A 24,060-nucleotide genomic window follows, 5' to 3' on the forward strand; every position below is an offset into this window, starting at 1 on the left:
ATCCTCATAAAGCTTGAGGAATAAAGCTTCTCTGGACCTCTATGGATCCCATTCCAAGCCTCATCACAAATAGGGACGAAATGGACATCAAATCTAACCAACAAAGGGGGTCAAGAAACCCTAAACCTCCATGTTCATCATAACAACAGAAAGGGAGCCAAAATATTACCTCCAAAGTGATGCTCTGAGCTCCAAATTCAAAGGATGTCCACCTCCCTTGCTTCCTCTTAGCTAGAACCTCCTTTGCCTTGCCAAACAATGCTTCAAAGGTTAACAATGGCCTCCTCTCTCTCCCAAAACGCTCAAGATCTCTTTAGGGTTTCTCTCTGGGGTTAGTGGCCGCAAATGACGGCCATAAGGCCCTTTAAATAGGTCTTAAATACCCAACTTGCCGAGTCTCCTCACAATACCCAAAAAAAATAAAAGAATAAAATAATACCTGGGAGTCCGGATGTTACAATTTTCCCCTACTAGAATCAAACTTCACCCTCGAAGTCTCATTCTGCAAATAACTCTAGATGTTGCTCATGCATTTCACGCTCCGACTCCCAAGTCAACTCTGACCCTTTCCGATGCTGCCACTGGACCTGCACCAGTGGCACCTCTTTATTCCTCAGGACTTTGATCTTCCGATCCCTGATCGCCACTGGTCTCTCAACATAATTCAGGCTCGCATCCACCTGAATATCCTCTAGTGGCACTACTGCCGACTCGTCGGCTATACACTTTCGCAACTGCGACACGTGGAAAGTGTCGTGAATCTGACCCAACTCTGCTGGCAACTCCAAACGATAGGCTACCCTGCCTACCCTCGCGATTACCCTGAAAGGACCAATATATCGGGGCCCCAACTTGCCCCTCTTCCTGAATCGGATCACTCCTTTCCAAGGAGAGACCTTCAGGAGCACAAAGTCGCCGACCTGAAACTCAAGCTCGGACCGGCGTCTGGCCGCATAACTCTTCTGACGACTCTGAGCGGTCAACAACCTCTGTCTGACCTACTGGATCTGCTCTGTCGTCCGTAGCACAATCTCGGTACTACCCATCACACGCTGCCCTACCTCTCCCCAGCAAATAGGGGTCCGACACCTCCTCCCATACAACAGCTCAAAGGGCGGCATGCCGATGCTCGAATGACGGCTGTTGTTGTAAAAGAACTTTGCCAAGGGCAAATACGTGTCCCAACTTCCGCCGAAATCCAACACACATGCTCGGAGCATGTCCTCGAGCGTCTGAATCGTCCGCTCACTTTGCCCGTCGGTCTGTGGGTGGTATGCGGTACTAAAATGCGGTTTCGTACCCAATTCCTCATGAAACTTATTCCAGAATCTGGAAGTGAAACGTACATCTCGATCTGAGACAATCGAAATCGGCACTCCATGCCGCGATACCACCTCTCTCACGTACATCTCTGCCAACTTATCCGCAGAAGAGCTCTCACTGATGGCCAGGAAGTGAGCACTCTTCGTCAACCTGTCCACAATCACCCAAATTGCATCGACACCCCTCGCGGTTCTTGGCAATTTGGTGATGAAGTCCATGGCAATATGTTCCCATTTCCACTCGAGAATCTCCAATGGCTGCAACTTACCATGTGGACGCTGATGCTCGGCCTTAACCCCGCGACATGTCAAGCATCTCTCTACAAACCATGCGACATCCCTCTTCATACAGGGCCACCAATAATCCTTTTTTCAGGTCCAAAAACATCTTAGTGGCCCCGGGATGGATTGAGAATTTCGATCGATGAGCCTCCTCCATCAAAATGGTACGCATCCCGCCCACGGACGATGTGGCAACCCAAAGTTTATTCCGTTATATTACCCCGTTTCCGTTAACAGAATATTCAATTTTATAAAAGTTCCGTTAATATGGGGTCGTCAAATAAATAAATAGTTATTTATTTATTTATATTTCATGTGATTATTATCATAGCAAAATAAATATAACTCGTAAAATTTCATTCCATTTAATGGAATAAAGTTATATTAATACGACCATTTAACCCGGGTAAAAAGTTTAAACCTCGTTAAGCTTTAGCATAGGGTAGTCGTATACCGGGTGCAACACCCGAGACCTATATAAGGAAGGTGGAACACTTCCTAGAACTCTTTTACCACTCAAGCTCCACTCTCTCTCTACTCTCTCTCTAACTCATTTTCGACTCCAAAACCGCAAATTTCCGCCTCCAAAACGTAAGTCCTCTTATCCTAACTTATTCTAGACATCATTGAATTGTGTTTTAACCCAAAAATCACTCATGAAAGTTGGAAAAAGGGAGTTTACGGCCTAAGAACCTCCTTAGGCCGTAAACACCTAAAATGGTGCCAAATGTCCCGGTTTTCCTTCTTTCGAGCTTAGATACTAGTTGTGGAATTTACCTAGGAGTGTTTAAGCCTCAAAACAATAATTTTTAGGGTATAAAATAGGGTTTACGGCCCAAGCACATGCTTAGTCCGTAAACACCCTCTAACCATGCAAAAATGCCCCAAAAACACTTCCAAATCATGTTTAGGCTTGAGATATGGCTTAGGGAATTTCCATTTCGAGTTTGGAACAATTAAACATCATCATTTGAGGGGAAAACTAGAGTTTATGGTCCAAGCATATGCTTAGACCGTAAACTCCCCCAAACCATGTCAAATGAGAGTTTAAGTCCCCTAAATGGCCCTATACCTTCACTAGAAATTGTTGGGATTGAAACAAGGACTTTAAAATCAAAGATTGAGGGTGCACAAGAGTTCACGGCCTAAGCCATGGGGCTTACGGCCGTAAACTCCCAAGGAGTGGCCTTTGGGCCGTAAACTCCAAGGGAGTAAGCTCTTGGACCCTTAGACATCCCTTTGGCCTTGTATAATTCCCTAGAACCACTTCTAAATCCATATGAGACTTGAAAGCTATCAAAAACACCCCTCCCATGAGTTTACGGCCGTAAAATCATGGGGGATGTGGCCTCCCAACCGTAAACTCACTTAGGGTGGGTTTTAGGAGAGTACACTCCAATGTAAGGTCATACACTCCTTCCATGCAACTCATTAACCTTCTAGCACTCAACCATAAGACCTTTCATCAAGTTAGTATATCTAAATGTTTTAATAAGAATATAAGTCACTAATTACTTGTAAAACATATATCTCATATGTTACTAGGGTCTTACAGGGTGTACAAGTCCTTACTTGACATCAAACGCTCACCCGACACTTCACCCGATCTACCCGTTTCAGGTGAGTTCATACCCCTGAATTAACCTTTTAAATATTTTTACATGTTTTTATGGGGGGGGGGGGGGGAATACAAGTTAAACATGCCAGTTATCATATCAATTACATGTGATTGATAACCCGCATGCACAAGGAATTACTACACTGTCAACTGTTTTACCAAGTATGATACTATAAATGGTTTTCTAAAACGTCTTTACTTGTTCAAATCTTTACTCATATTGTTTTATCAAAGTTATAACCAAAATGTGTTTATGAAAGGTTTCAAAGGATTTATAAAGGTTTTCAAACTTGTTTTACAATAGAATACCAAGTCGTGATTTTCTTAAGCACAAAGGTTTTCCCAAAGTTTTCTTCCATGTTTTCATACTCCTACTTGGTTAGATACTACTGCTTCGTTATACTTTCACTTCGTGATACACTTATACTTGATAATGCCTCTACTTCACTTCACTACAAGAAAAAGACCCTTTTACGACATGCAAAACACGACGCTCTTTGATTTATGTTACGCATTAGAGAGCGACATTAAAAAAGTGTCATCTCTTCAAAAATCTTAAGGATTTAGGTCACGCATTACTGAGTGCCCTTAAACTAGTGTAATATAAAAAAAAAAATTAAAAACACGGAGGGCACTATATCTTAAATGTGCGCCCTCTATAAGTGTCGCTTTATAATTTTAATGAACGCGCCTTTAGTAGATACGGGGGAAAATGAAATCCCCAAAATTTTGAAAACCCGCCTTGTTCTTTTCTACCTTCAATTGATTCTCCCCTCTCCCTCCTCTCTCATCCCCGATCTGCTTCTCTGCTGCTTGCTAATCTTCTCATCGGATCTCTACTCGATCTCCTTCTTATCATTATTATCAAACAACGCGTTCGCCGCCCCGCCCTATCTATAAGAAACCTCTCTCTCTCTCTCTCTCTCTCTCTTCCATTACCCACCACAAATGGTTTTTCAAACACAAATCAGGGAAAACCTAGGTCGATTCTCCAGGTTTTAGTAACAAATTTGTGGACATCCATATACATATTGCGATTTCAAAGTCATCTTATGAAATCAACATTCCCCCAATTTTTATTTGATACAGGTAATACACGACCAACTACATGTCTCTTTCTCTCTCTCTCTCTCTCTCTCTCTCTCTCTCCTATATATACATATACATATTGCGTGTGTTTTTGATTTCTGATAACATCGATATAACACACAAACTAAAAACTGGTAACGGAGGTGAAAAATATTCTAGTTATGGAGCTTTATATCTTAGAAAGTTTACGGTAAAAGGTACTGACATCCATAAGGTTCGTGTATTTCCACATTCCTTTACTTAAAGTTGAATATTCGAAGCAATTTCTACCAATAACCCCTGTTTCTTGATTTTTCTTCTCCCTTCTCAATTGTTGGACCATCTCGGTTGTTGGACCAAGAGGCGTTGAGGAAGTTTTATAATTAAGAATGTGATACTTAGAGTGCTGGTGTGATTATATATATTTTACTAAGTGGGCTCCAAATAAGCCTCTTGATTCTGTTGTGGTATCTCTTGAATGTTGGGATCATTAAACCCCACCACATGCAATCTCCTTACCTTATCCATCTTTCCCAATCATATTTAATTAATAATATTTACCTTGTCCATTTTTTTCGTATCATGTTTGTTTAAAGCCTAGTTTTTTGTTTCGTAATTAAGATGATGACCAAAAGATGCATTATCCTCCTTCGACTCTTTGCAGGTAAGAGCAGTTGGATTCACTAAGCTCTGCAGTTAAGTCTTCTTTGAAGCCATGGAAGTGCAAAATGGAGATGAAAAATGAAAAAGAACCTGATTTCATACTTCAATTAGATCTTACTTCTGACAAAATTTGAGAAGTTCTTTTGATTATCTTCTAGAATCCTCAGATATATAGAAGTAAGTTCTTGTTTACATGGTAGTTATTTGTCTACAATTTTTGAGTTTTCATTATTCTTGTTACCGATGATCAGTCTTTAATATTAGATACCTGATATATGTAATAGGCATGATCAGAAGCACTTTCCAGCTGGACATCAGAATAGCTGATAGGGGATCGACTATATAAGCATGTATTTGCTAAAAATGGCTGGAGTTTTGTATTCTGGATACATTTTATTACAAGGTTAAATATATTTCCTTTGTATATATAATGTCAAATTGTTTAAATTATCATAATGTAGTATTTCTTACTAAAGAACTAAACCCTACTTGAGAACAATTCAAACCTAGATAATCATCTATAAAATGTTTTGTATCTTTTGTGAGATAATTAATGAACTCGAATCCATGTTTTTATATTATTTTTCCTTGATATCAGATCCGGGAAAGCTGGAAAACTTTCTTTCTTAATCAGTCAAAAAAAGTGTAATGGTTTAATCACTATAGAAAATAGGAAAGTATCAAAAATAGTTTAAATGTTGAAAGCACACTAATGTATGTCTAGAGTAAGTGTTGTATGAACAAAGCCTGTTTCTTTTTTGGACTAAATCAACCGTGTGAATAAGCATAAATTACAATTTTACCCTTGTTGTGTTGACTTGGAGATGGTTGGTGGATCAAGGAGACAATCACAGAAAAAGTGAAGTACAACAGAGAAGAATGTTAGTTAAAGTGTTTTACAGCAATACTTTTCTGTGTAAGTGTGTAAGTATGTGCACCCTCATTGACAAAAATCTAAGAAACCGAAATAAGATCAAGCAATGTCAATAAGTTCAGCTACATGGACAGTAAAAATGAGAGTTATTTTACATATTTTATATATAATCCTTCACTTACTACTAGATATTTTTTACCCCACATAAATATTTATTCTACAACAATGCTGTCTAAAAATACTGCTATTTACTGTTTCTTGCAGGTCCATTCTGCAGCTACAATACTAGATAAAAACAATCTGGTGAAGTATGATAGAAAGTGGCTATTTTCATAGTCAAGACCTAGTGGTGTGTTTTGCAGAGTCATGAGCAAAACCTGCAAAAAAAAAAAAAAAAAAAAAACGAGACATGAGGGGTTAGGGTATAAGGGTACAAGGGTCATTTTAACAAAAGAATTACCTTCATTGGTGGATACTTAGAGAATGGTGCATGCCCATGAGCGAGTTCAAGTGCTGTGATTCCAAATGACCAGATGTCTGCTCTGTTGATGCACAACACAATTCTTTAGTTCAGAGATCTTCAAGTGAAAGTAATCACACGACATAAAAGTAGAAATATATAGAAGCGTAAGTTACAAAAAAAATTGTTCCAAAATATTAATCTTATAATTTTAGTACTTATTTGAGGTATTGAGCTTTGCAGATTATTTTCACTGAGTGAGGAGTTCAAATATATAACAGTAAGACAAGATGCGAAGATGGAACCTGCAAAGCTTTTGGACCGTGTTCCTATTCCCATGAAGGAAAGTTTGGAAGAGCCTAGGGCAAAGATCAATGTCCTAATCCAGGAATATATTTCTCAGTTAAAGCTTGAAGGACTTTCTTTGACATCTAACATGGTGTTCATAACCCAGGTTAGTTTTATCTCTTACATATGTATCAATGTTTCTTTCTTTCTACTCCCATATTCCATATTCCTATCAGATATTCAGAATTGAATTTTATAAATAAAGTTGCAATGATGAATAACTTTGAACTTATTGTTTTTTCCAGGCTAAAAAGAGAGATGTGGTTGGGTTACAGTAACAGGTAAAATCACAAGAACATGAAATTTGCATAAATTAGTAATTTATTTATTTATTTATTTATATATTTTTACTTACTTTGCTCCAGGTTTTTGTTAGAAAAGTTATTAAGCTTCATGGCAAGTACCTGGCATATGTAAATGACTGTTTCAGGAACCATACTCTTTTCCACAAGGTTAGTATAGTAATTTCATCAAAATAAACACTCCTGTCATTTAAAATTACTTGGTCTTACTTTTGAATGAATTCCCCTCTAGGCTTTCAAAGAGGCATTTGAAATATTCTGCGACAAGGGTGTTGCTGGAAGTTCAAGTGCAGAGTTACTTGCTACATTTTGTGATAATATTCTTAAAAATGGTGGAAGTGAGAAATTGAACGATGAATCCGTTGAGGACACGCTTGAGAAGGTATGTTAAAATTTTGTTTGCTCAAAAGACGTAAATGCCCTCATCATCATCGAAAGTCTCCTGTGCAGCAAATGGTACACAGAAGTGATTGAGTTTTTGAACTAATTTGCAGGTAGTAAAGTTGCTTGCCTACATTAGCGATAAAGATCTATTTGCTGAATTTTACAGGTAAACCTTTTTCTGATTCCTTTTCTAATGAAGTCATATGTTTGTTGATTTGTTTATTTTGTCTTTTTATAATATCTGACATGAAATTGACATTGTACTCTGGTTGTAGGAAAAAACTTGCTAGGAGGCCTTGTTTGTACTTTGTAAAATGTAGGATTAGGCACTTGAGATGGAAGAAGTTTTCATAGGTTTGATAAGTTTGTTCCATATAAAAATACAATCAAGAACAAGATTCTCCTTTAGCATGGTATTGTAGCTTCAAACCTTTTCTGTTAAGTTATATCATTCATGCAAGATGAGAAGGGCATTACTGTCTTTTGCATGGATGTTAATGAAATCTATTGTTCTTAATAGGTTCTCGTTTGACAAACTATGTTGGTATTTTAAGCCAAGGATTGCGAATAGCTCCCCCTGAAGCTCCTGCAACCGGCTACATGCATACCATTTTGATGGTTCAACTCTACATGCTCGAGAATGAAGACAGGAAAACGTTGTAACCCCATAGCCGAATATATTCTAATGTTGTTGGCACACAGAGAGTTGTTAGCACATAGTAAGCTAGATGATGCAATTGTATATAAATGAGTTCATTTTTTAATAACATTTACTCACTATTGGAATAATTATTTGTACTTGACATATTAGTGAAATGAATTATCTTTGTTATTTATGGTATTTTATTTTGTATTATGAGATTTTTAATGTATTATTTAATTTGAAAATTAGTAAATCTATAAATAATATTTTTTTTAAACATTTAAAATTATGATACGCAAAAATGTGTGTCATCTTCATTTATGACATGGCCTTTCTTGACAGGGGCTTTCTTGATACACATTGTGTGTCATTAACACGCGCGTCGTAAGGTTACGACACACGAATGCGTGTCGTCTTCCTTTATGACAGGGCCTTCCTTGATACGCATTGCATGTCGTATACGCGCGTCGTAAATGCGCGTCGTAAATGAGCGTCGTAAATGCGCGTCGTCTCTCTTTATGACAGGGCCTTCCTTGACACGCATTTGCGCGTCGTCCGAGCCTTTTACGACGCGCAATGAGCATCGTAAAAGGATGTTTTTCTAGTAGTGCTTATACTTATTAATGCTTTTACTTCACGATACGCTTCTACTTCACGATACGCTTCTACTCCACGATACGCTTGTACTTCACGATACGCTTCTACTTCACGATACGCTTCTACTCCACGATACGCTTTTACTTCACGATACGCTTCTACTTCACGATACGCTTCTACTTCATGATACCCTTTTACTTCACGATACGCTTCTACTTCACTTATACTTGTTAACGCTTCTACTTCACTTATACTTGTTAACGCTTCTACTTCACTTATACTTGTTAACGCTTCTACTTCACTTTTACTTGTTAACACTTCCACTTAGTCGAAAGTATGTCCGTACTTGTATATTTATATAAATAATGATTAAATGACTTAGGAAGGCTAGTTCGCCCTATTTCCTTTTCTTCGTTGAGATGTGGTCTGGTGGGATCGGATATCCATCCGAAGGTCGTTAGATCATTAATTATATATATCATGTATACATGTATAGACATGAAGGTTTACATCGGTCGGTTCAGTTATGAGTCTCTACTACTAGTCCAACACTTTCATTAGAATTCACTGTTTGGGATACATCTTCAGGACACGGCCTTCTCCGTTGTCTAGTTGGTAACCAGAGTCTCTTGTAGGGAGAGAGGACATTATGTGTATAGATCTATACGAGATTGACACCCCCGCACCCTGACTGCTAGCTACAGTCCACAGCCTACCAAGCCAAGGGGTGACAAATGTCATATTTACACCGACGCTTGCAAGGCGTCAAGTACTCTAGTGTCGATTAGTATGGTTACGAGTATCTCCATGTTACCTTATAATTCATGGTCTTAAGGTAACGGTATATAACACTGTATGCTGGAAACACAATCTCAGTATTCACTGTTTTAGACCGTGCTGGCTGTATCTTTCATTTGATACTGTCTAGGGTCTGTATTCACTGTTTTAGACCGTGCTAGCTGTATCTTTCATTTGATACTCTCTAGGGTCTGTATTCACTGTTTTAGACCGTGCTAGCTATATCTTTCATTTGATACAGGCTAGGGTCTGTATTCACTGTTTAGACCTTGTCAGCTGTATCTTTCATTTGATACCGTCTGGGGTCTGTGTCTCCTTTGGTTAGACTGAACCAGGCGTGTCGTTCATTCGATACTCTCCTGGAGTCTATGATTCCTTTTGCCTTAGTCAACAGTCTTCATTGCTAAGGCATATGTTATTTTCCCTGATATTCTCCTACTTTCTTTGAAATCAAATCCCGTATTTTGATAATGATAGTGTTTAAGGGAAAACTAATTTTTACAACATAACTCTGACCTGTCTTGGTAGAAGACTGCTTTTAACTAGAAAATATAGGATTTTCTGGAAAGAACTCTAATTCACTGTATATTCTAAAGCTACTACTTACATAAAGTTATTTGAATAAAATGCCACTAAATACTTATGAACTCACCAGTATTTGTAAAAATGCTGATACTCGCTTTTCAAATAACTTGTATTCTCAGGTCAGCAATAGACAGGTACATCCCCGGAGCTTTTGCTGAAGACAGTTTAGTACCAAGCTGCACTTATGTTATTACTTGTATTACTTGATATTTCTATGTAATGTAAACCATGTAAAACTATTACTATTAATGCAATGGTTGTTGTACTTTGATTACTATACTGCACATGTTGTGATACTTGACATGACGTCATCCACCCCAGAACGTTTCCGCCGTTTCGGTTTTGGGGTGTGAAAGATTGGTATCAGATCATTTTTTATAGTGATCTAAGTATATCAATTCATAAAATATATACAGCCTATAAATACATAGGGATAAAACACTCTGACCAAGAATTATACTTTAAAATATAGCCATATTTTACCAAAGTATAAGAACATCCAGAATCTAAACACTCGAACACAAGTATCACAAGAAGAACAAGAATAAAAGTCTTTGGATGTTGAGCATTACCGTCAAACGTGGACAGGTATGTAATTGTAAGCTGGAATAAATGTAACCTGATCAACTACATTTATTCGAGATGCGATGAATGTGTGCTTGGGAGTGATAGTGGTGTTGCAACAGGTCTGAAACTTACCAACTAGGAAAGCTAGAGCCTAACATAAAGTTTAAAATACTATGGGAGTATTCTGGAATCCTAAAAGACTCACATTAATCCCAGAATCAAATTCAGAAGATAAGAAACATACAAGAAATTAAAATACCATAGGGGTATTTTAGGATCCATAGACAACCTTGTGTGAAGAACTAAAAAGATCCTTACTGATATACCTACAACTACAGAGGGTATACTCCCAAGGTTATATATAATAAGGATCCCATAGGCTAAGAATGTGTGGTTTCGCTTTACTTCCTTTTCCTCGTTGGGATGTGGATACAGAGTAGTATCACATATTCGAAGGCCTATCGGATCTAAGATATATATGATTTGTATACCCTATGTAATCGTAGCAGGACTCGATACGGATCACCCAGTGAAATGTTAATAATCTCTTAGGATTCTTTAGACATTTCCATTCTCGCACGAACCATGTAGAAAACCCTATCCACTTCAGTTCTTGACAGAAGAGTTGATTCAGACCCAGAAGAGGTTCATTGAGAAGATTTCCAGTTCGGAAATAAATGAACTAGGTCGAGACTATTGAATTCACCAAGTGCCTATATCTTTTAGGGCCATCGGTGAGAAATTCGCCTAAACTTCCGAGATTTCCAGTCATCCATCATGAATAAATGAAACCCAGAGTCGGATTCGGAAGTAAGACGGAGTAGAAATTCAATATGTCTTCACAAGAAAAGAACCATAGGTAACTACCCGAAGGAAACCAATGCCGGTCCCAGTCAGGGATACGAGGTAGACAGAGGGAACCAGTACATGGAACCCAAGAAGTGTCTTCTCCTCACGATTCGTCACACTAATACACCCATAAAATAATACAATTTAGTGAGTTAGTGGTTACACTACTCACGCTATGTGTTAGGTAAATCGCCTTTTCCCGTTGCAAGTAATACGATTAGAGCGGATCCCCACACCTCTATTGAGAATGTTTAGCCATAATCCTTCATGAGCCTCTCTTTCTGCGGTGTTCGTTCCGAACTGTTCTCAAATATTTCAGGCCGGAGAGTGAAACCTTTTCCAATATAAAGGTAACTTAGTAAGAACGACTCCCATCTTATGGCTTTTTTCCGATACTCATACTCTTACCTTGAATACCAGGACTACATCATAGGGATGTAGGTCGACACTCAGGCAACCAATACCCGAGGCACGGGAAAATTTATGCCTATCATAGTAAGGATAGATATGTCCAGGGTTAACCATCGTCTCTCATCCGCTTGAGTTCCTTTCCGTATAGGAAAAACCATGCCTCCGAGCTTGCGTAACCAATCGACTAGCAAGAAACCTACTCTCCTACTCGATGAAGCTATGTTCCAAGCTGCAGTCTCGGCAGCCGTTGCAGCTGTCATGGCTCAACTGAATGCTAACAACGCCAATGTTAGCAAGAGCCCTATCGGGAATTACGATCCTAGTAGTGGACAACAACAACCAACCTCTGTGTACCCAGAAAACTCCTCATCTCGGTTATTTTGCACAAGATTCATTAGTGCAAATAATAGCCGGCCAATCCCAGAAAACTCCTGATCTCGGTGGGTGATCTCGGCACCTCCAACCTCATAACCGCCTCAATCTTGTCCGGGTCGACCAATATCCCCTTCTGGTTAACGAGATGCCCCAAAAACTGGACCTCTCGTAGCCTAAACTCACATTTGGAGAACTTGGCATAAAGCCTCTCCGATCTCAGAACTCCGAGGATCTCCCTCAAATGCCCCTCATGCTGCTCTCTGGATCTCGAATACACCAGAATGTCGTCGATGAACATGATCACCGAGCGGTCCAACATTGGTCTGCACACCCTGTTCATGAGATCTATGAACACTGCTGGTGCGTTGGTGAGTCCGAAGGGCATCACCACGAACTCGTAATGCCCATAACGAGTCCGAAATGCTGTCTTCGGGACGTCCTCCTCCCGCACCCTCACCTGATGATACCCAAACCTCAAATCGATCTTGGAGAACCAAGATGCTCCCTGCAACTGATCGAACAAATCGTCGATCCTCGGCAATGGGTAACGGTTCTTGACCGTTAGCTTATTCAACTCACGATAATCAATGTACATCCGGTGCGAACCGTCCTTCTTTTTGACAAAAAGAATGGGCGCCCCCCATGGCGAACTGCTCAGCCTGATAAACCCTTTCCCCAGCAGCTCCTGGAGCTGCAAGGATAGCTCCTGCATCTCCGAAGGCGCAAGGCGATAAGGCGTATCTCCCAGAACCAAATCAATACCGAACTCTACCTGCCTCTCCGGAGGCACACCCGACAACTCCTCTGGAAACACATCCGGAAACTCACGCACTATCGGGACATCATCCACTGACTTCGGTCCCTCTGAACCAACCCTCGCATCCATCACATATGCCACAAATCCCCTACAGCCCTGCTGTAGACTCTGACTCGCCCTTGCGGCCGAACAAAATGCTGACCCCGTGCGTGTACCCTCGCCGTACACCGTAAGAACTCCCCCACTAGGGTCTTGAATCGTCACCAATTGAAGCTTGCAGTCTATCACCGCTCCATAACGGCTCAACCAATCCATACCCACTATCACACACACATCCCCCATCGCGATCGGGACCAGATCTATCGGAAACTCCACACCGAAGATCTCAAGGACACATCCTCGAATCACATCCGAAGCATACACAACTCGCTCATTAGCTATGGAAACTCGCAGAGGCCGATCCAATGCCTCTCGACGGGTACTAATATGCTGACTAAATGCTATGGAAACAAACGACCGACTCACACCCGAGTCAAATAACACCAAAGCAGTCACATAATTCACAAGAAAAGTACCTACGCATATGATCATATAAGCATAAAAGTCAACTCAAATAAAATATGAAAGAGGATACATACCAGCCACAACATCGGGCGCCGCGCGGACCTCCTCCGCCGTCAACTGAAATGCTCTCCCACGAGCCTTCGGGGCCTCGGCCGAACCTCGGTAGTCCTAGCAGCAGGTGCAAATCCCTGCGCGGATCCTTGAAGAAGCTGTGGGCACTTGGCCTTCCGATGGCTGGTCTGGTTGCAATGGAAGCAAACCGAAAATCCCTTGGGGCAATCCCTCGCGATATTCCCCTCCTTCCCACACTTGTAGCACACCCCTGCCCTACATGAACCCTCGTGACTCTTACCGCACTTCCCACAAGTGCGGCCCTTCGCTTCTCCAGATCTCGAATCAGCGGGTCTAGCCCGCTTATCTGCTGGCTGGGACTGAACCGGTCGCCGATCCACCCTCTGTGACTCGGCCTCCTCCCTGGCCTGAGTCTCCAACTCTATCTCCCTCTTCAGGGCATTTGCCTGAAGCTCAACAAATGTCCGGTATGTCGAGTTCGCCACGAACTCCCGAATATCCCTCCTCAGAACACCTAGATAACGGCTCATGCGAGCCTGCTCAGAAGACACCTGCTCAGGGAAAACATCGCCCTCTCATGAAACTTCCTGGTGATCACCGTCACAGAATCGGTACCCTGCTTGAGGGTCAAGAACTCCTGGATCAACCGTTCCCTCTCCACCTGGGGGAACATACTCATCTCTGAACATGGTGGTGAACCTCTCCCAGGTCACCTCGGAAATCTCAGCCAAAGTGAAGTTCGCCGTCACGAACTTCCACCAATCCTTCGCTCCCAGACGGAGCTGGTTCAAAGCGAACCGAACCCTCAAGTGCTCTGGACAAGAACACGTATAGAAATATCCCTCGATGTCGGAGATCCACCTTATAGTGGCAATCGGGTCCTGCGTCCCATCGAACTCTGGTGGCTTCATGTTGCTGAACTCCCGGAACAACAACGAGTCACTCCCCTGAGGTCTGGCAGCAGCAACAGCAGCAGTAGCTGCAGCTGCAGCAGCCTCAGTCAGTGCCGCATACCGCTCATCAAAAGTCTCAATCAATGTGGTCTTGATGTCCCCAAACATCTCAGGAATCTCCGCCCGGATGGCAGCTGCCACCTCCTCATGAATCAATCGACAGATCTCCTCGTCGCTGACACCACTGCTCTTAGGTGTGTGTCGAGTCCCAACCATGATGCCTCTCAAATACAACAAAAATTTATCAGAGACTCAATCGGACATTCACATACTCGATGACGCAACCCTACTTGTCCTCCATTGTCCAAAAGATTCTTACTTGGAATGCCCACTGATCCGGTGTCTTCAGTAGTACGGGCCCAATACTACTGACCACACCACATTAGTATTCACTCCAAGTCCTGCTCCTTGGATCTTGGATTACAAGTACTCTACTCTCATGAGCTCCTAACTGCTATCTACTCGCTCTCAAGCATCTCAGCAGCAGAAATATCCTAGGCTAAGGCATCACAAATCAGGCCACTCTAGTCCTAATATGTATACCTAGCTTATTCTAGTATGCATAACATAACATATATCATAACACATAATGTAAGGGTACTTCTGGGGGATTCACCGTTCGGGCGCTGGCTGATCGTACACACGGCTCCGCTCTGTTTGTCTCAAAACTCTTTTTACTCTTCTCAAAAGTTTTACTTCATTAGCAAATTTTTTCTCAAATCCTTAGTTTGAGTTCAGATGCGCCCGAAGATGCATCCAAATCCCTCAAACCAAGGCTCTGATACCAACTTGTAACAACGTACATTTTTAAAACAAATTTTTCATTTTCAAAACATTCATTTACTCACAAAATAACATCAAACATATTGTATCAAATGTATTTATCACAAAACATCTCCCCAAAATCCAAAACATAAACTCCTCAAGTGTGTACGAATAATGCCGACGCCTTCCCGCGCTCATCACTGGTACCTGAAACACATCACACAACAACTGTAAGCATAAATGCTTAGTGAGTTCCCCAAAATACCGCATACAACACATACGCCACTCAAGGCTATAATACGACCCTCCGGTCGATGTGTCTCAGCGGGACCCTCTAGTCCCGTAGCTCGTTGGACCCTCTGGTCCGGTCATAGCTCGTTGGGGCCCCCGGCCTGGTCTGTATCGTTGGACCCTTCGGTCTGGTCTATAACAACATACAACATACACATAACACATAGCACATAATCTCATACATAACACATAGGACCCTCTGGTCTACACAATATACCACTCTAGGTAACGTATAGTGAGAAGACTCACCTCGATGTCTCGATAAATATCTGACTCGGAATAAGTGTGATCTAGCCTCCGCCTAATCACATAAAGTAATACACTCATAAATACAACTGTACTCAACCCTAAAAGTCAACAAGGTCAAAGGTCAACTTTGACCGGACTTGGCGAGTGCACTAGGGCGACTCGGCGAGTCTACACATGTCCACTGACTCTCTTAGATCCTCTCTTGATTGGTAGAACCCAAATGAGTGTTTGGGTTTAATTCATTTGACAGGAAAAGGAACACAAAAATTCAATCAAATTAGGACTTCCCAAAAGACCCAAGTGAAAATCTTATTGAGTTCAGGGTTTGTGTTTTGTATTAGTGGAGTTGAATCATTCAATCCCCCACAAATGATTTTTTTAATGTTACAAATTCTTTAAGAATATTCAAAACCATTCTGCAAGAATAGTTTATTCTATAAGAATATTTATTGTTGTATTTTATTAGAATGCATTGTTGCTTAATTTTTGAAACTTGATTATCTTTTCTTTGTGGATTTAGGTTTTGAAGAGGCTAACATTGATGTGGAGAAGGAAGAAAACATATAGAACAAGAGTGTATTATACCAGAATGTGTTATGCTACAATGTATAAAGTGTTGCTTAAAAATAATATTCTTTCAGAATAGATTAGTGTTTTTGTTAGATTTTGATGTTTTTTTTTTATTTTTTTCTTCAGAATGTTGTTATTATTCAATGAATCACAATCATACAATGTAATTATTTGTTATATTATTTAGTTGAAGAATTTATTTGTGTATTCTTTCGGAATGTATTTACTAGTTTATGTTTGGCATTCTGTGATTCTGATAGAATAAAATCGAAAAATACATTTACTAGTTTATGGTTGGCATTCTATCATTCTGACAGAATAAAATCGGATTTTTAAATTTGAATTAATTTAAAATATTCAGATTTTTAAAAAATAAAGGAATTAATCATCCCTAAAAATCCAAAAATTTCCTTTTTTAATATAGGCTAATTGACTAAAATGCCCTTATGCTGAAATTTGTGTGATTATATAGTACATGCTATCCTATTCTACTATCATAAACCCTCAAATCACGACCTTTGATTATATTCCATCCGATGGTCCAAATCTGTGCATTCTGGCACACAATAGTTAGTAAAAACAAAATAACCTAACCATATATATATATATATATATATATATATATATATAAATTAACACATGAACACATAAATGATTTTAAGATGGTCCTTTAGTGAATATAATAAGGCATACCAGAGCCCATGAAAAGGTGCAATATGAATACATAACCATGTTCTATCAAGTCACATAGCTAGTAAAACACACAACCTTTTTTGCATCAATACACTACAAGGAAAAGAACTTGAAGCTAGAACAAACATTAGAAAGGATAAATGAATTGAAAATGCATACAATTGTAGAGTTGTTCATCTTTCTTGATGTATTCCTCGAAGCAGTCCTAAGCATCATAACCATCTTCATATTACTTTAACCAACATCATTCCATATTTCTGCATTAATATAAAAAAAAACATTCAAAAGTCTCTTTCACAAACATAAAAAGTTAAGATTCGTAAAAATAAAGTTAGTGGCTTCATTCAAATTGAGATAATGTAAAAACCGTACACCTTATTTTGAAGACATGGGAAAAACTATATACCATATTTCTCGACAAACACCAACCAAAACAAACGGAAAAACAACATCCTTGTTTTATTTATTTTTTTAATCTATATAGCCAAGAGATTTAGATCTTAACTTGTGGAATTGGACCTTTTTGGTGTTATGTTTATGGGTTTCTTCGTTGCTTTTTATTACTTCTTACATGATTTATTTCTTCATAGAAAATACGACCTTTAGTTATCATCTACATCACAAAGACAAAACCATAAATCATAAGTAAAATAAATATCATTTCATTATTAGGGCATGGGAATAGGGTTATCCTTCAAATAGTCAAAACACTAACAACCCAGATCTGATACTCTGTATAAAGAAAAAAGTAAAACAGTGGAGGAATTTTTTACCTCATTTGAACCAGAACATGAAGAGAAGGTTTTATCCTTCAGATAGCTAAAACACCCAAAAAAACCCAGATGTTATCCTGCTGAAGAATAAAAACCTAAAATGGTGTAAACGAGATTACCTTGTCATGGTGGTTGATAAACAAAATTCGAAGACAGGAGCGGAATACGAGACTAAGATGAATGAAGATGGTATGTGCTCTAATTGTGAACCCTAAACGGGAGTGGGAGGTGCGCTCGTGTGAAGACGTTTGGTAGAGTTTGTTTTTTTGTCTGCAGATCTGCGTGACCTCTTCTGTCTGCGCTGTGCAGACCACGCGCAAACATTAGCCTTCACAGACTGTTTGTTTTTTTGAAGACCGCATTCCTAAAAATGTCTGCGCGCCCTCTTCTTGGCGCAGATGTGGACCAGAGTCTTCTAACATCTTCAGACATCTTCTAACCTAAAAAAACATATATATCTTTATTTTTTTCAACTTTTTTTTTTAGTTTATATTTTTTTGCAGCTTTATTAATGATAAACAATTTGAAAAAAAATTACAAAACTTAAAAAAAACGTTCGACAATACAAACATGATATTTTTGATAAATTTATAAATAAAAATTTATTACAATAATAGTCATTGAAGTTGTTTATATAAATATGAAAATAATCATAATATATTCTTATATTTTTTTGCCAAATTTGTAAAACATTATTTAATACAATATTGTCAATTTCTTGAGAAAATATTTATGGTACTTTTTTAATGGATTTAATTGAAAAAATCAAAGTTTATTTCCATCCATTTACGTATCAAATTCTTTGATCAATAATTATAATGTTTAGTTATAACTTTGCAACCAAAGTTGTTGGTTTTTATCAAATATATATGTTAATTCATACAATTTTATTTTTATTTTTTATATAATAATACATAAAAATTGATCTAGATTTGTTAATTATTTATAACAAAGTCATAAAAATATTAAAAAATCACTTTGAAGTTTAAAAAAATCAGTTTATTTAGATTTCAGTTTATTTTAGTAGCTCGCAGATGTTAAAAAAACAAACAGTCTTCTTTTTTCAGACTGCAGACGTTTGGTCCACCTCTTCTACTGTAGAGGTCTACAGATGTGGTCCGCAGACTGCAGACATTTTGCCTCAGAAAAAACAAACAACTTCGAGTTGGGAGGCAGGACACTTTCGTGAATGAGAAAACCTAAGAAATATTTGGGGAGGGGGGAAGCGGGGAAAATAAAATTTTTAGAACCCAATTTGGGAGACAGTCCTTGAAAGGGAACCGAAAAAGAAAGCGAGAAATTATAATAACGACTGATCTAGGGTTAATTTTCGAGAAGACATTACCTAGGGATTATTTCTGTCGTTAATCTCTATCTAATCCCTCGCTAAACCGTCGGTAATCCCTCGCTAAATGTTGCATTTCATTATTTATCACTTTATATACTTTCCGTTGTTGATCTATCGGAAATCCGTCGCTAATTTAGCTAGGGATTTAGTCCGTTGTTGATTCCGTCACTGAAAGTCCAAATTCTAGTAGTGCCATAAAAATAGCTTGGACTGAAATTTATCTATGATGGTGGACTTTTCAAGCCTTTTCTTAAGCCAACAAATTTAATAACCTAAACCTATTATTTAGTTAATCGTTAATTAATTAATTAGTGTTATAAATAAACTATTTAAGTTAATTGTGATCATGTGAAGACAAATAGTTAGGAGGTGGGACATTTTCGTGAATGAGAAAACCTAAGAAATATTTGGAGAGGGGGGAAGCAGGGTAAATAAAATTTTAGAACTCAATTTGGGAAAAGTCCTTGAGAGGGATCTGAAAAAGCAAGTGGAAAATTATAATAGCGACTGATCTAGGGTTTATTTTCGAGAAGACATTACCTAGGGATTATTTCCGTCGCTAATGCCTATCTAATCCCTCGCTAAATCGTCAGTAATCCCTCGCTAAATGTTGCATTTCATTATTTATCACTTTATATACTTTCCATTGTTGATCCATCGGAAATCCGTCGCTGATTTGGCTAGGGATTTAGTCCGTCGTTGATTACGTCGCTGAAAGTCCAGATTCTAATAGTGCCATAAAGATAGCTTGGATTGAAATTTGTCTATATTCAGAGCCGACCCATGAGGAGTTCAACAAGTGCCCATGAACAGGGTCCACTGAATGATAGGGCCCACAAATATTTAGCGTGAATAGCCTATCGTCGGTTTTAGCCCAAATCAAATTAGGTTTTACAATCTAAGGGGGTGTTTGGCTTAGCTTTTAAAAACTCAAAAGAACTTTTCCAAAAAGTTACAAAAAGTCAGGATTTCCTGACTTTTCCAAAAAGTTGCTTTTTCTTGTATTAAAACTCCAAAAGTTATTAGTTTGCCAAACATCTTTTTGTTTTTTTTTCTTTTACAAAAAAGACTTTTGGCTGTGAAAAGCTAAGCCAAACACCCTAAGTTGTCAGATACAAGACGCAATAGCAGGGAGTGAGCGGGAAATCTGAACTTGGGAAAAGAAAAAAAACTCTTCGATTTCTTGTTTGCTGATTAAGCTTACGCATGGGGAACAAGTTAATAATGTCTAGTGAATCGTCTCCAATCAATGGGCTTATTGTTAGTTTTCATAGGCAAATAAGTTGCTTTCGGTTCTTACAAACCTACCAATTTCTTATGTCTTCTCGAAAATCAGTTTTGATTGTTGTATCCTATCAATCGTTCTAGTTTCTTCTCGAAAATCAGAATTTAGAAGCTCCAAAATTAATCATGCTTGAGGATTCGAAATCAGAAGGTAAGGAATTTCTGATTTTTTGTTTTTTCTGGTTCATTTTTTTATACAGATTCAATTTTTTAACTTTAAATTTGGTTTTTTCTTAAAGATACAAGCAAATCGATTTCGAAAATCAGAAGGCATAGTGAAATCAGTTTCGAAAATCATAAGGAAAAGGAAATTAATTTCATATTTTTGAAGGTACAATTAATTTAAAATCTGTTATTTTTCCTATTAAGTTTGTTTTTAATGTTATTTTTGATAAGTTTATGATTTAGAAGAAGTAAATCAGTGTTCTTTCTTTATGATTCGTATCTTCTTGAATCTAGATGCATCGAACCAATGATCCTTTAACTGTCTTTCTGATTTCTGATTTTGATTTCAGATTGGGTTTTACAAAATTTTGATTTCAGATTTTTTTGAAGTGTCTTTCTGATTTCTGATTATTTTATTAAAAGCAAATCAAAGTTTTTTTTTTCCTGATAATGTAACTTCTTGATTTTATTTCTGGATTTTTACAGTTTTATTACAAGAAAATCAAAGATTATTGTTTCTAGAATTGAATCAAAAACCAAGAAGCTACTTATAGATTTGCATATTGAAGTTGTACCTATGATCTATACTAAATTTGAAAATTGAAGTTCTACCTATGAACTATATCGACTCAAGAACGAATTATGGATTAGTTTTGATGAAGATTGAGAGAAAGCTATTGAAAAGTTTATTAGAATGAATATTAGAAGGTTAATATTTTTAAGTGGAAGAAAATATCTTTTTTGTATATTATTTGAATGAACTTGTATTGTATCCATTTTGCTAATGAATACAAAAAATTATAATATTTTTGCCTAAATTTTAAGTCATTCATGTTTTAGGACCTATTTTTTGTTAAATTGCACAGACCTCGTTAATCTCGCGGCCGGCCCTGTCTATGATGGTGGACTTTTCAAGCCTTTTCTCAAGCCAACAAATTTAATAACCTAAACCATTTGTGGATGAGGGCAACACCATGCCATTGAGCTAAAAGCTGTTTGGAGTGATGCCACATTTTTCTCCGTTTTTAGTTATTTGGGTTATTTTCACTTCTGCCCCGAAAAAAATAAAAATAAACAATGAAATATTACCCCCAAAACTACTAAAAACTGCCAAACGTATTGCCGTTTAGAGTTCATCCATTTAAAAGTTCTGTAGGACAGATTCTTTAATTGTATGTATACAAAAACGACTCACAAGGACATTCTATGTATCGAAATTAAGATCCTTGTGACCAAATATACAGTTTATGCTCAAACAGTATAACTGGAAAGACATGTATCTATATCCCATTGACACGAATGTACAACCCTAAAATCTAATGGAAGGCGAAGCCGGGCATTGATACAGATCTTGTGTACGATAAAGGTAACATGAGAAGTTTCTTAGTCCTACCGACATAAGCTCTTTTTGTCAAGTTATCATAATCATTCTCCTCAATAGCATCCAAGATAGTTCGATACAACAACAACGATGACCACACCTGCAATCACAAAACCAGAATTAAAAGCAGACACTTTTATTTACTTTTTTGGGATAATTAATAATCGAGTAATAAAGATTTGAAATTTAAATATGAACATACCGGCCATCGGCTATCTTTGTCAAGCTTGGAAGCTCCTTCTTCGGCTTGGTTGAAGTAAAACCTAGCCCGATTAATCTGCCCTTTCATGAATTCTCTCCAGTTATCAGTCACTCTTCTTGAGTAAACATCGTCATCACATAGCCCATATTGGGCTAGCTCATCTTGAGGAAGATACACTCTACCTCTTAATGCACTGAAACAAAATGAAATGTAATTAAGAACAAGATAAAAGGTAGACTCTAATATGTGTAGAGGCTGATGAAACTTTGTCCAGCCTATTTGAGACTCCAACAAGCTCTTGATAGACTATGCTATAGACCTCGGCTCTAATACTATAGGAGAGAAGATATATAATCTATCTCGAAAATGTATAGAGCATGCATATGAGAATGTGTCTAGTTGATGTGGAACATCAACAATGTAGAAAACTTACTCTTCTCCTACATCTCTAAGGATATTCGTGAGCTGATTTCCGATGCCAAGACTGAGAGCAGAATTATAGATGCTTGATGCATGTGATGATGATTCCGGAGAGATACCCATGACAGGAACAGTCATCAGAGCAACTGTTCCAGCTACATAGTAACAATATAGGTAAAGTTCTTGATAATTTTCATAGCGACTTTTCTTGGTGTCCATCCTCATTCCCTCGATCATATCTCTGAACGGCTGAAAACCAAAAAATTACTTAGACGTATGAAGCTTATAAACTTTAAAGCTGATTGTAGTGATTAGGGTATTACCTTGATGTCTAGTGGGAACTTTTGAACGGTGTCTGTGAGGGCAGCATCAAGCATGTCAAAGGGTCGGCCATTAAAGAGATCTTCAAGTCTCTCTTCCCATCTGTCAAGAACAGTAGCACTCATGTGTGTGGCGTTAGGGCCATCAACGAGTTCATCTGTTCTCCTGCACCAAACTGTAGATCAAGTTATGTTTTTGATCTTTATAACAACACACCTACATGAAAATGATTTGATAAATTAGGTTTTCATGCATGCACTTACCATATATAGCCCATACTGCTTTCTGTCTTTCTTCAGTCATAAGTCTGGTTCCTGTCAAATTTCAAAGCACACTTAATTAGCACCAAATCTACAAAAGTTTCCATTTTAGAAATTTTTTAGAATCAAGAATCGCACCTAGATAGAAAGTCTTGGCATATTCAGCACATATATCTCTACACCGATCATAGGCATCTTCAAGAAACTCAGGATTGAACTCGGGTTTTCTGCAAAGATTATGATCGCTGTGTCGTGTGTACAACTGTCTTTGAACGATCTCTCGGACATGAAGATCAGTGTGAGGAATGCCTTTCAACGATAATTCAGGCAAAGTTGGTCTCTTCGGTGCTACAACCCTAGCTGTTATCGTGAACTCTCGATTCAAGTTTCGGGCATTGTTGATAACTGATCCTACAGTGCAAACCGCAGACGACATTTGAAAGTCTCAATGTCTTTTCAAAAGATCGATATTTTTTCGTGGGATAATCTCCAAGAAATGTCTTTGAATGAACCCTCTTATGGTATACTCAACATATATATAGGATGACATGTATATATAGAACTTATCACCTTTTCAATGTCTCTATCATTCGAACACTACAAAGAATTTTATAATGGCATTGGGTTTTCTTGATTATATCTGTGTGGGTTACTGTAGTCTCGATCTCTTTTAATAATACTTGATGGACTTGGAAATGCCGGCAATGACTACTACTTGTATATGACAAATCGAACAATAGCAAATATCGACAAGAATCAACTTGTTATATTCTTAAAAATTTTGTTTTATGTCATGATTATTCCAATTTTTACTTTTAAGTAATGTATCACATCAGTAGTTGAGTT

The 24,060-nt window shown here is 38.2% G+C and overlaps 1 protein-coding gene across 1 annotated transcript; it reads right to left on the bottom strand.

Annotated features, from left to right (window-relative positions):
• Positions 1 to 21,816: 21,816 nt before the first annotated feature.
• Positions 21,817 to 23,729, bottom strand: LOC145057895 (phytoene synthase 2, chloroplastic-like). Its single transcript, XM_079005807.1, has 6 exons — positions 23,353 to 23,729; positions 23,218 to 23,268; positions 22,957 to 23,129; positions 22,647 to 22,882; positions 22,214 to 22,406; positions 21,817 to 22,111 (listed from the first exon to the last, which is right to left on the bottom strand). Exons 1-6 carry the CDS (start codon positions 23,648 to 23,650, stop codon positions 21,947 to 21,949), a joined length of 1,116 nt encoding a protein of 371 aa, XP_078861933.1. The 5' UTR covers positions 23,651 to 23,729; the 3' UTR covers positions 21,817 to 21,946.
• Positions 23,730 to 24,060: the final 331 nt, after the last annotated feature.

Source organism: Lactuca serriola, chromosome 6, assembly GCF_051521515.1.
Source record: "Lactuca serriola cultivar US96UC23 chromosome 6, Lser_US96UC23_V15, whole genome shotgun sequence".
NCBI lineage: Eukaryota > Viridiplantae > Streptophyta > Magnoliopsida > Asterales > Asteraceae > Lactuca > Lactuca serriola.